General features: G+C 49.3%; 2 protein-coding genes across 2 annotated transcripts; both read right to left on the bottom strand.

The window, feature by feature from the left end:
* Positions 1 to 285: 285 nt before the first annotated feature.
* LOC136464341 (BAG family molecular chaperone regulator 5, mitochondrial-like) lies at positions 286 to 1,287 on the bottom strand. Its single transcript, XM_066463301.1, has one exon. The coding sequence runs from the start codon at positions 1,056 to 1,058 to the stop codon at positions 444 to 446; it is 615 nt and encodes a 204-aa protein (XP_066319398.1). The 5' UTR covers positions 1,059 to 1,287; the 3' UTR covers positions 286 to 443.
* Positions 1,288 to 5,022: 3,735 nt separating this feature from the next.
* LOC136464340 (fimbrin-4-like) lies at positions 5,023 to 9,743 on the bottom strand. Its single transcript, XM_066463300.1, has 15 exons — positions 9,592 to 9,743; positions 9,333 to 9,460; positions 9,037 to 9,207; positions 8,672 to 8,922; positions 8,390 to 8,561; positions 7,950 to 7,988; positions 7,785 to 7,853; positions 7,560 to 7,676; positions 7,053 to 7,264; positions 6,710 to 6,868; positions 6,435 to 6,634; positions 6,165 to 6,331; positions 5,987 to 6,083; positions 5,763 to 5,854; positions 5,023 to 5,584 (listed from the first exon to the last, which is right to left on the bottom strand). The coding sequence occupies exons 2-15, from the start codon at positions 9,417 to 9,419 to the stop codon at positions 5,303 to 5,305; spliced, it is 2,115 nt and encodes a 704-aa protein (XP_066319397.1). The 5' UTR covers positions 9,420 to 9,460; positions 9,592 to 9,743; the 3' UTR covers positions 5,023 to 5,302.
* Positions 9,744 to 10,925: the final 1,182 nt, after the last annotated feature.

The following is a 10,925-nucleotide window of genomic DNA, read 5'->3' as shown; positions in this document are numbered from 1 at the left end:
CTTACATACATCTTTATTTGGATCCAGTGCTATCTATGATTCTGTGTTTAGCTTGTTACTCGCATGAGAGTGAAATTGTCTAATCTCCTCCATATCAGTAAAAAATTTGTAGACATATATAAACAGATTCTTCACTTGTTTTCTCTAATAAGAGAGCACACACATAAGTCATTCATATTGCTCAAAACCACGTTTAACGTAGCTAAGCAACATTCCACTAAACCACGAGCAAAAAAGAGTAGCACAAGTACCGTGTAATATACTTACGCTATTGCACCATTCACTGAAATTTTTTTATAGTTTTGTATTCCTTTCACGTTCAGTGACGAGAGATCACTGCTTACTGCAACACGACTACAAGTACAACGCATGCACAAAATACATGTACAAATGAGTACGGCACCGTACTAGACTGTAGCCACCCTATGACCCTACACTGTTCGCTACACTCCACCAAAAAACCTTCCCCAGCATGACCCGACCCTCCTCCCTACATCCTCCACCGCCGGCGGCACCGGAACAGGCGCCTCTCCGACTCCCCAGATCCCTTCCAGAACCTGCTCCAGGCTCGCCGGTACCCCACACGTCTGCGCTTCGGGTGCCGGTGCCGCGATAACGGCGTCGAACACCTCCTGCAGGCCGACCACGCGGCGGCTCACGGCGCGCCGCGCGTCCCGCACGGCGGGGTAGTGCCCCGGCACGGCATCTAGGCGGATCAGCACGGCCATCAGCGCCTCCGAGAACCAGGCCCGCTCGCGCTCGTCGCGGCGGACAGCGTCCACGGTCTCCTGCCGCCGGAGCAGCCGCTCGAGCCCCGTCGCCTCGGCGTCGGCCGCGAGCACGGTCGCGACGTGCCGCCTGACCAGGTACCCACGCAAGGCCGCCTGGATCTTGGCGGCCGCCACCGCGTCAGGTGATCCCTCCCGAGCCCCCTCCGGAGGCGGAGGGGATGTGCTGGGGATTTGGACGGTGGTCTTGGGCTTGTGGCTGGGCTTGGGGTTGGAATCGACGGCCGCGATGACGAATTGCGAGGTGGAGGTGTAGTGGTAGGATCCCATGGGGACCTTGGAGCGAGTGCAGCCTTGGATCAGTGGAGCGAGGAGGGCGGGCAGTTCAGCTTCAGCAGCTGTGTTTCGCCGTGGCCGATATCTGGAATCGTCGAGCGCACAGCGTTGTGCGCAGCGAACTCGTGGTCACGGCGCCGCGGCTGTTCCTTTGCCTGAGGTCAGGTCTGGATGTGCTTTCTGCACTTGCACTTTTTTCTTTCTTTCGGTGGCTGTAACGTTCGTCATTGCTCGGCGTACACCACTGCTGACCACAGGGCTGCTTTTCAATGGTGCATCCGTGTGACGTGTATGGCTGAAACAGAGTTTTGCCGAACAATATGGCACGGCTGTGTAGCAGATAAGGTGCTACTCGCTTCAATATTCCCCCCTTTTGCTGAAAAAGAAGCTTCAGAAACAATAGACATTTCCGGCAACAGATCACTTAGGCCCTGTTCGTTTAGGCAAGGATTGGCCCGGGAATCGTTCCGGCTGCTGATAGCTTATGTAAATATGGCAAACAATCCGGCCAGGAACGGTTCCGGGGAGCGGTTCCGTGAGAAACGAAGGGAGCCTTAAAGATGAGGGTTTGATGTTCAGTGCAATGGTCAATGGTGCAAAGACTGCAATTTTGAGACCTGTCTTCGTCTTGCCCTAAGAACGTACTCGCAGCACTAGTGACAGCGAGTAGGCCGTGGCAACTAGCGAGTGTGCATAGCAATAACCAAGCTATGGGCAGTGCTGCGGACACAATCAACAGCTCGACCTGTTCGCTAGGTTGATAAGCTATGATTAAAGTATTTTTGACTGTTTTGTTACGAAAGGAAAATATTATTCATTCGTTAAAAAGTATGGAGCCGAGGCGAACGTGGCTAAAGAAAGGGCTCTTCCGAGTCCGGAGACCGGAACTATCCGGAAACGTGATCAAAAGCGCACACCACCTGACCACCCCCGCAGTGGAATCAACCGCGCACCCGCCCCGGCCCGAGCGATGTGCGCAGAGCCGTCGGCCATGGTCAAAACACTAGTCGACAAGGCTGGCATCCTTGCCGAGCGGGCTCGCGCGCCTGCGTCGTTTCGCCATCGCCTCCCGCCCTACCGGCGCCGCGGAAGCATTAGCATGGCCACATATGGCTTCGCGGCATCCTCCAGGTCCTGGCGCACGCCATCGGCTTCTGCTTCTGCTCGCCCGGTGGCCGGTTCGCGGGACGTGCCATTAAAATTTGGGTATATGCTAGTCATCCGTCATGTGTTACGCGTAGCAAACTACCGATGTTGGTAGCAGTGCATCCTTTGTCGTTCAAGTTTCTGGTCAAGCACAAGGTCAACCTGCACCGGCCGGTCACCACCAAATTCCCAATCCCTCCTCCCTCCTCTCGGGCGCGATGCAAGCCGCGTTATGTTGGGGCTTGTAGGCAAGATCCTGAACAGGGGACGCACGGCACACTCCACCAAGCCACAAAAAAACAGGCACCCACGCACGCGCGATTGCGATCGCGCATCGCGCAGCCAGCGACAACTCCATGAAACGGCCAAGCGCCGATCACCAGAGCCATTGGATACCACCCCTCGAGGCGTCTCATCAAGCACTTGTTATTTGTAAACCCGGGCGTCAATCGAGCGTTGGCATCTAGCGGTGCGCTTCATCATGCGACACACGAGACGGAACTTGCCAAATGCTCCCAGCACCACGCCCGAAAACCAGGTGCTAGGACGCGACGCGACGCGGGGACCGGCCGGCCCACGCGTCAGCCGAGGCTCGGCAGTCGGCAGAACTGCACGCTCCCAGCGGCCAGCGCAGCCGCAAGCGTCTGCCGCCGCTCGTCGGCGCAACGCAGCTCCGTGTCCTCTCCTCGCTTTGGCCGCGCGCGCGCGCGGAGGGCACAGTGGGACGGGCAGGCACCGGTCCTGCGCTGTCTGCACGAGCGGCGCCAGCGGGCTGACCACGATTTATGGGAGAATTCAGACAGCGACGAGCCGACGACTGCATGTGCGGGTCGTGCGCGAGGTTTTTTTTGGTGGGATGCGGCCGGATCGCGATTAAACAAGCGGGCAAGTGCTGTCCCCTCCCCGCCCCGGGCCGTCGTCTCAGTGCTCCGCAGGCGTGCAGTGACCACAGTGAGCCAGCAAGTGAGACAGTGACCATGAGAGCGATGCTCGTGCAACAAGTGCACTGTGCCCGGCGTTGACGTTTCGGGGCTGGGCATTCTCAGGTTCGCCGTTCACGGAGGGCATAGGTCACTCATACGGCCGTAGGCTTACAGAAGAACAGGACAAAGGGCGAGAGGATGACGCTACCTTCTTGTAGGTCAAATGTGAACAAGCAATAGGCAATAGGAGTGATGGAAGAACGTCACAATAGTGCCAATGTACTAGCTAGCAGCTTGCCAAGACAGTCGCTCAGGTGAAGATTTTCCTTACTGCGAAGGCAAAATTCGAAAGTAAACGAAGTACAGCAGCTCCAATATCGATTTGATATGTTACAGATACAGAGAAAAACATGCATGTCTGCAGATTTAGCTGTAGTGCTGAGATAAAACCATAAATCTTTAGGAGATACAAAAACTAAAATTTATCCTAGCCACCATGCTAGAGACTAAGATCCAAGAATGAGCTGTTTGCGTCTTCATAGGCGCAAGCACAGTGATGAACAGAAGTTATTATGCGCCATACCAAGCATGCAAATAGAAAGGCACAGGAATTAAGTGAGGTACTGCATGTATACCATTCGTGGTTTCGACGTGAATCGCAAGTAGGAAAGAAAGCTTAAACACATCGTGAAAAATCGTCACAGCTCACAAGGATACTCTCATTCTGGTTCAGAGCGAGTGTTTTTACCCAGGGGGAAACACACACAGATCAACCCAGGCATAAATAAACGTACACACCATCATCTGAAAACCGCGAGATTATCCACAGCCCTCTGCAGCTGGGAGTAATGTAGTACGAAGGAAATGGTTGCAGGCGAGGGAGCAAAAACTAAGCAAGAGCAAGAAAACGATTGCTTGCTGTTTCTGCAACTTGGGGGGGTAAGTAATGTGCGAACGAAATCGAATGCCTGGCCTGCCCTTGTATGCCGCGACGACGCCGATACGCGTAGGCCGGTTACCGCCGCAGCATTGCGACGCCGCTGTTCCCCTCCTCCATTCTTCGTCGATGGAAATATGGAGATGGCAGCAATGGCGGAGACGGCGATGGAACCGTAGCTTCCGGCTTGACCTGCATCCTGCCTCGGTTCCGAGGCCTTGCGACGAGGGTCGAGGGAGAGGTGCGCAGTGGATAAAGGAGGGAGAGTCGGAGAGAAGGGACGATATGATACAGCTTAGTTGCACTGTGTTGGCTGATTCGAGATTAAGCTTATAAGCCGAGCGAACAGAGTAGCAGTCAGAGGAGCAGCAAGCTATGTACTACTGAGTAATGGCAGGGGACTACCTCTTTAAAAGCCTGACTCTTAGGGGCTTAGCCCTGTAAAGTATTTATGCATTCGGCTGATGATTTTATGGCTGACGCTATTTTGTTGGAAGAGAAAAACACTGTACCATTCTGTTGATAAGTTCAAGCGAACGTCATCGTGATTCCCCTGCGTATATATAAAAATAAAAACTGACATAGTGACGCAAGGGAATGGTGAGTGTACAGTGCTTCTAACATGAGGAATCTGTCATCACCCCAGGCGAAAGAAACGTGAAAGATGCAGAGTAGCAGTTTGCTCATTTTGGCTCCAGGAATGATATTAAAACGGGGATTGGATGGGATTTGAAATGCCGTCAGGGAAAGCAGTCAAATCAAATCGAAACCTCATGAGTCATGACAACAAATCCCATGCAAACAACGAAAATAAAAGCAGTATAAACAGAAACTTCGGGACCAGGCAAAAACCTTTTTAAGTATATGTTATGTACAGGCACGGTTCAGAGCAGCAACAGCATTACAAGCGATGACTAGTCCAATAAACATATGAACGAATTGACCGACAAGATACAGAAGAGGTAAAATTTGCATGGGTCTGTGCCGGCAATACAGAAAATACCCAGCCAGCAACATTACTATTATCTTTTTTCCCCCTATAGTATAAGCGGATTTAATGAACAAACGGCATCTATATCTATCTGCAATTGTTGTATCTATCAAGCTACCATACTCAGGAAGCAGAAGTATTAAAAAACCCACTTCTGGTAGCGACGCTTTGAGCACCATGAAAGCACTATTTCCTGTATATAAAAAACAGCACTGTGTAGGAAAAAAGAACTGGGTCTGCATCAGGACCCTGCCACACCATTTCCGTTTTCAGCAGATGGGGCGTTTGAAGTAGCATCATCCATTGTCAAATTCGATATGCTGTCAGACAGCGAGTTCACCTCTTCCGACTCAGATGGTGCTGTTGTTGAAGCACCATCCTCCGAGGTAATGTCAGAGGCTGCATCTGAAGTCATGCTAGATGGTTCTGATTGTTCTGGCATTTCAGATTGTGACTGAGGCTGTTTCTGTAGGCTCCAATACATAATGCTAGAAGTAAGTGTTAGGATCATCTTCTGATTCACCTGTTGAACCAGTAAGAACGTAAGAATGTGAAGCCACATAATGTAATGGCATGGCTAAGTAACAATTCACAAGTAAGAACCAGAATCATTGTTTACTAAGTAATGCTACATATTGGGAATTTATGTTTGATGGCAGCACTACAAGGAATTTGATATTTACTAGCGATAGCTATTTTACCTCGACGATGTCCTCTGGCAACAGAAACACAGAGCATCCAATCTTCCTTGCAATACTAATGATGTAGGTAGCATTCAGCTTCTTGTCTTCATCTGACATTCAAAAACAAATTGTAGATTAGTTATGATACAGTTTTGAAGTCATCGGTGAAGAAGAAGAAAAATGATTAGTCAGAAATGAGGTTATCAAATAGTGAACTGAATGTATATGGGTTGAGAACAGACCAGCTTCCCCTTTAGTAACAACTTTCCAGTTCACAACCCGTGGCTGTACTGTGCTAAGAAGCTCAAGGAAGAACAATCCATTTGACAAGCTCTTGTCCTGAAGGGGAAAAACAGGAAACTAAGTAACTGGAGCTTTCTGACAAAAAAATAGGTATTAAAGCTATGTCCATTTGGGCACCTTGAAACTTTCCATTCGAGATGTTCTTCCGGACGCTTTCACTTTGCTGTTGGCCCAGTTTAGAATATCGGCATCAGAAATTTCTTTTCCTTGGGACCCTTGGGAGTGGGATCTCAGTTTGTTTAACAGCTGGAGGATATTGAATCGCATCAATTGCCACAGAAGTGCTGAAAAAACACCAGAAAACTTGAGTTATATGATGCTACAAACAAGATATTAAGAGCATGATCCATTAGTGCCACTAGAAAACATTGATGCAGACAGACTCACCAACAATCAATTTCTTATTTCCCTGAACAATATCATTCCCAGCTAGATTTACTAAAGAAAACTTTAATTGCTTCCCAATTTTTACAACTTGATTGCAATTCTCCAGTTTTCTAAATGGCAATTTAATTGGAGGTTTTGTTGCCAGCTTCCAATTGACAGATCCAGGAGACACCTTGTCAAGTACTTCAAGAAGTACCCATCTGCATCAAAATGGACATTGATAACCAAATCATTTAGAGAGAGAAAAAGACAGAATCAATCTCATGTCTTATTACCCATTGCGAACATCTTCAAAGACATTGTTCACATATGATTCAACCCCAAGGCTGTTGATCCACATCCGAAAGGCTCTTTCTTCTCTAGATAATAGAACATCATCACGTGTTGCTGTCTGTGTCAGAGTAACTTGTTTGGTGTCACTGGTTAGACCATTCCTGAACAGAAAAAGGACAATAACATCCATGTAAGGATCAGATGACTGGTTATCTGTTAAACTTTAAGTGTAAATAAATGTTACGGAACATGTGAAAATTGACCACATGATTTGGCGAGATAAGTCACATATTAGACGTTTTAGGTTTTTGGTGGTATTATGGAAAGAAAGGAAGCCATGTTTACCTATGCTGGAATATTTGTGCAACAAATGCAAGATTTAAATTTGCAGATCCCTCAGTAATATCCTTTGGGGTCAAGTATCTCTTACAGTCCAACTTCTCCGCTTGTTCAAGTACCAGTTTTGCCCTCTCATCCGGATCTTTGGTGTCCAATGTAGTTTCAGGGGAATGCTCTGGAGCAAGAGCTTTCAGAAGGTAAGCATAGGCTTCACCATCCTGTACACAACTAACCGGTGTGACCATGGTTGCTGAACAGATTAAGCACAGAATGAAAAATTGAACCAATTTTAATGGATCGAGTCCAGTCTGACACACTTTTCCTATGCTGCCTTAGCCTAAGATGATAATAGCATCCAGCTGAGGGATATTGTAGAATAAAGTAATCTTTAGCAAATGTCTTGAAAACCAGCTTTAGTTTGCCAATATAATGCAGCAACAAGATAGATCAAGTAGAACTATTAGCAAACAAGTGACTGATAAATTCAGTAGCATTTTTGTTTGTCATATGCACCTTCACATCTGAAGAGAAATTGTTAACAGTTTTCTTGTAGCCAGCTTTTTTCAGATGATGGTTCATCCACCGAAGTAGCATCTTTTCTGGTGACAAGCCCAAAACCTCGTCTATATCCTGCACAATAAGCAATAAAATGAATTTTGTTTTAAGAAACACACATATAAGAAATAAACAAGCAAAACTACCAGGAAAAAAAAACAATGACAAAATGCTTTCGTTTACCTTGCTGTCATCAAATAACTCCACCAGCTGCGGTGTCTTCTTGAGGTTCAGATCAGCCAAAAGTTGAATCTGATCAAGCAATGAATATTTATTCGATGAAGCAGAAGTTCAACAATAGTTGGAAAGCTGAACCACTCCACAATATAGGCTCAGTCCAATGCTTACCTTTATGATTTGTGATATCAATCCAAGAACTAAATGAGGCTGCATGCAAAACAGTGTAAGTCTGTTTAAGTCATCAGGTTCTTCAATGAATTGCATGAATAAAAACTGAGAAATGAGTGTGATAGAGTCCATGCAACAAGGTGACTAAATGTCAATAACATATAGAGAAGCAGATAGGAGAAGAGAACAAGCAGCAAACGGTCAAAGAGCAATAAAAATACAGGGCATGTACCAATAGGTATAAAGAATAGAGAGATAGGTACAAAGTAGTAACCATAGCTAGTCTGGTACCCCAAGTTAAACAAGCATTGTACAATACGTTGAAGTATCATAGGAGATATAGTTTGATGAACACATCACTTAACTTTCCTAGATAAATAAAACTGCAGCATAGGAGTAAGTTAGAAGTAAGGCTTCAAGGGCAGGCACACGTATCATACCCTTCCCTCCACCAAATCCTGTGTGCCAATGTTGACAACAGTGCATCCAATGGCCTTGGCAGAATTGAGGCAGAGTGTGTGATTTTCATTTCTCTCCCATGGGTTAAGAACTCTTTTCTTATTTATTGCCCTCTCATCAATGGTCCCAGGTACAGCTACATTGATCAATTTGCTGAGAAAATGAACCATCAGTGAACCATCAGAAAGGTCTAGTCTCAGATAGCTTTTGTTTAATAAGGGGATGCACTCTGCTACTATCTAGAAACAAGAGAGGCATCTCACCAGAGCAGAACACCGTCCCGGATGAGATCGAACAGCTGGTTTCCAGATGGGTCGATGGGCAAGTACTTCTTCAGGAATGGGTCTTCACGGAGGTAAGTATTGATGTGCGCCACATACGACGATTTCTCTGCCTGATTGAGATTGTGCAGCAGCGTAGTGGTGCTGGACTTGAGGAACGACGACTTGCCACCCCCGCCACCGCCGGCACCATCTCCCTTGGCACTCACCCGCGCCTGCAGATTCAGATACTCCTGCAACAACACCGCACCAGATTCCCTAGTCCCGTCAGAACAAATTGAGAATAGCAATCCATTCCTGTCCACGTTATAAATGAATAACTCAGAGAAACGCCGAGATGTATGTACCCGGAGGAAGGATTCGAATTCAATCTCCTGATCGCTGTCGGGGTACGAATCCGACAGGAAGGCCGCGATCTCCTCCTCAGAGACCACCTCATTGAGCCCCCTCAGCTTCTTCATCAGCCCCGGCAGATTCTTAGTGGTGACATGGCCGGAATCTCTCTTCAGAGACACGAACTGCAACACCCGCAAAATAAAATTACCAAGTGAACAAAACCGGCGAACCAAACGCAAAACAACTGCTGTTTCGGGTGCAGAGGAGGCGGGGGAACGAAGAAGCAGCCCGTGGATTCGGACGTCACCTTGGCCTTGAGCGATCGCAGCTCGACCTGCGTGAACTGCCCCTGCAGCGAGGGGTCGGACACGACGACCCCGACGAATCCGGACATCTCCGCCGGCCACGGGCCGATTCCACCCGCGCCCGGAGCGGCTGCAAGAGGGAATCCAGATCAGAGTGGTCACGCGGCCTGGATGTAATGGAACCCCTGACCCTGAAAAGGGGTAAGGAGGAGATGGCGCGTCCCGCCGAAGCCGGTGCGGTGCGGCGCGGCGAGGAGATACCTTTCGAATTGGTCACGGCAATCCCTCACCCCTCCCTGGCGTGCGGTTTCCTTGCGCTGGACGGAAAAGGTGAGCAATGGCGTCCAGGACTCCAGATTTCGTGGGGGCCGGGGCGCAGACGGAAAGTGGTGGAGACGAGGAGAGGAGGTAAGTGCAGAGGTAGGGCCGGTTTTTCGTGTTTGTTTATTTGGGCTGGTTTAAATTCAGAGCTTAAAGTTTTGGAGTCTCATGTTGGATGTCATATGGTGTGTTACATAGGGTGTTCAAATACTAATGTCGGTGTTTTGGGTATGGCTGGTAAAAGTGTACTACGTGCCCCTAATCTCGGATGGCGATGCAAAGAGACGCAAGGTTTATACTGGTTCAGACAATAGGTGCCATACGTACAGTCTGAGAGAGCGATCTTGTATTCCTTGCACCGAGGTGCTTGTAGTAGGGGCTTACAAGCTGAGCGAGAGAGGGAGCTAGTCCTAGGTCTCTGCGTAGAGTGGCGTGGGTTGCTTGAGATGTTGATCTCTTGCAGTAAGGGAGCGTGTGTATTTACAGAGCGTTGTGCGTTGCTTGCACGTGTGAGTCCCCCTGCCTAGAAGCGGCTCCGGTCACTCTCTTTTATAGTCGAAGGGAGGCACGGGAGCGGTACATGGATTTGCTACGTGGCGTTTTGTGAGCAGAGGCAGTATTTCCGAGTCTTGTAGCTCGTCACTGTGGCGGCATGGTCGGTGGAGCGGCCTTGTCCTCGGTGCACTGAAGCAACGCGCCGGTCACGCCTGATCCTGTGCGACGTGGGAGCTCCTATGATGGTATGCACGCCTTCTTCTGTTGGAGGCGTGCTGGTCGCTGTATGTTTGACCGGCGCGGGGAGCCGAGGCTGGGTAGAGGCGACGACGCGGGTGTGCTGACTCCGAGGATACAGGAGCTTGGCCCTGTGCACGACGTGGGAGCTCCTGCGGCTTGACGCAGGGTATGGTGCGTTCTACGGACGACGTGCCGGTCGCTGTATGTTGACAACGTAGAGAGTCGAGGCCTAATCGGTGCAGAGGCTGAACCATTGTGAGGGGCTCGGCAGCGCGCGAGTCCCGAGGCTACAGGGGCCCGGAAGCGGATAGCCGAGGTTTGGAGGGAGCAGTTGGTCTTGTACGTCGATTCCGAGGCTACAGGGACCCGGACTTGACTCTCCACTCCGCGTTGTCCTTAGAGTAGAGGTTAAGCAACACAGTGCAGTACGGGTGTCAGTCGTGGGCACAGTGCCGAGCACAGCGGCCGGTAACTCCTGCCCCGTCCTGTCCCGGACGGCATGGCGTCGATGTGACTCCCATCTCGTCGGCCACTCCGCT

The sequence above is a fragment of the Miscanthus floridulus genome, chromosome 7 (assembly GCF_019320115.1).
Source record: "Miscanthus floridulus cultivar M001 chromosome 7, ASM1932011v1, whole genome shotgun sequence".
NCBI classification, from domain to species: domain Eukaryota; kingdom Viridiplantae; phylum Streptophyta; class Magnoliopsida; order Poales; family Poaceae; genus Miscanthus; species Miscanthus floridulus.
Note: the sequence above shows the minus strand (reverse complement) of the source record. Positions and strands in the feature narration are given on the sequence as shown.

Bases quoted from the DNA above. Each gene is read 5' to 3' on its own strand.
- LOC136464340 (XM_066463300.1), bottom strand. From the start codon at position 9,419: ATGTCCGGATTCGTCGGGGTCGTCGTGTCCGACCCCTCGCTGCAGGGG. The intron at 7,989-8,389 runs GTATGATACGTG...TTTTGCATGCAG, and splicing joins AGGATTTGGTGGAGGGAAGG to CCTCATTTAGTTCTTGGATT. The intron at 6,084-6,164 runs GTGCCCAAATGG...TTTCCCCTTCAG, and splicing joins CTCGAATGGAAAGTTTCAAG to GACAAGAGCTTGTCAAATGG.
- LOC136464341 (XM_066463301.1), bottom strand. From the start codon at position 1,058: ATGGGATCCTACCACTACACCTCCACCTCGCAATTCGTCATCGCGGCC.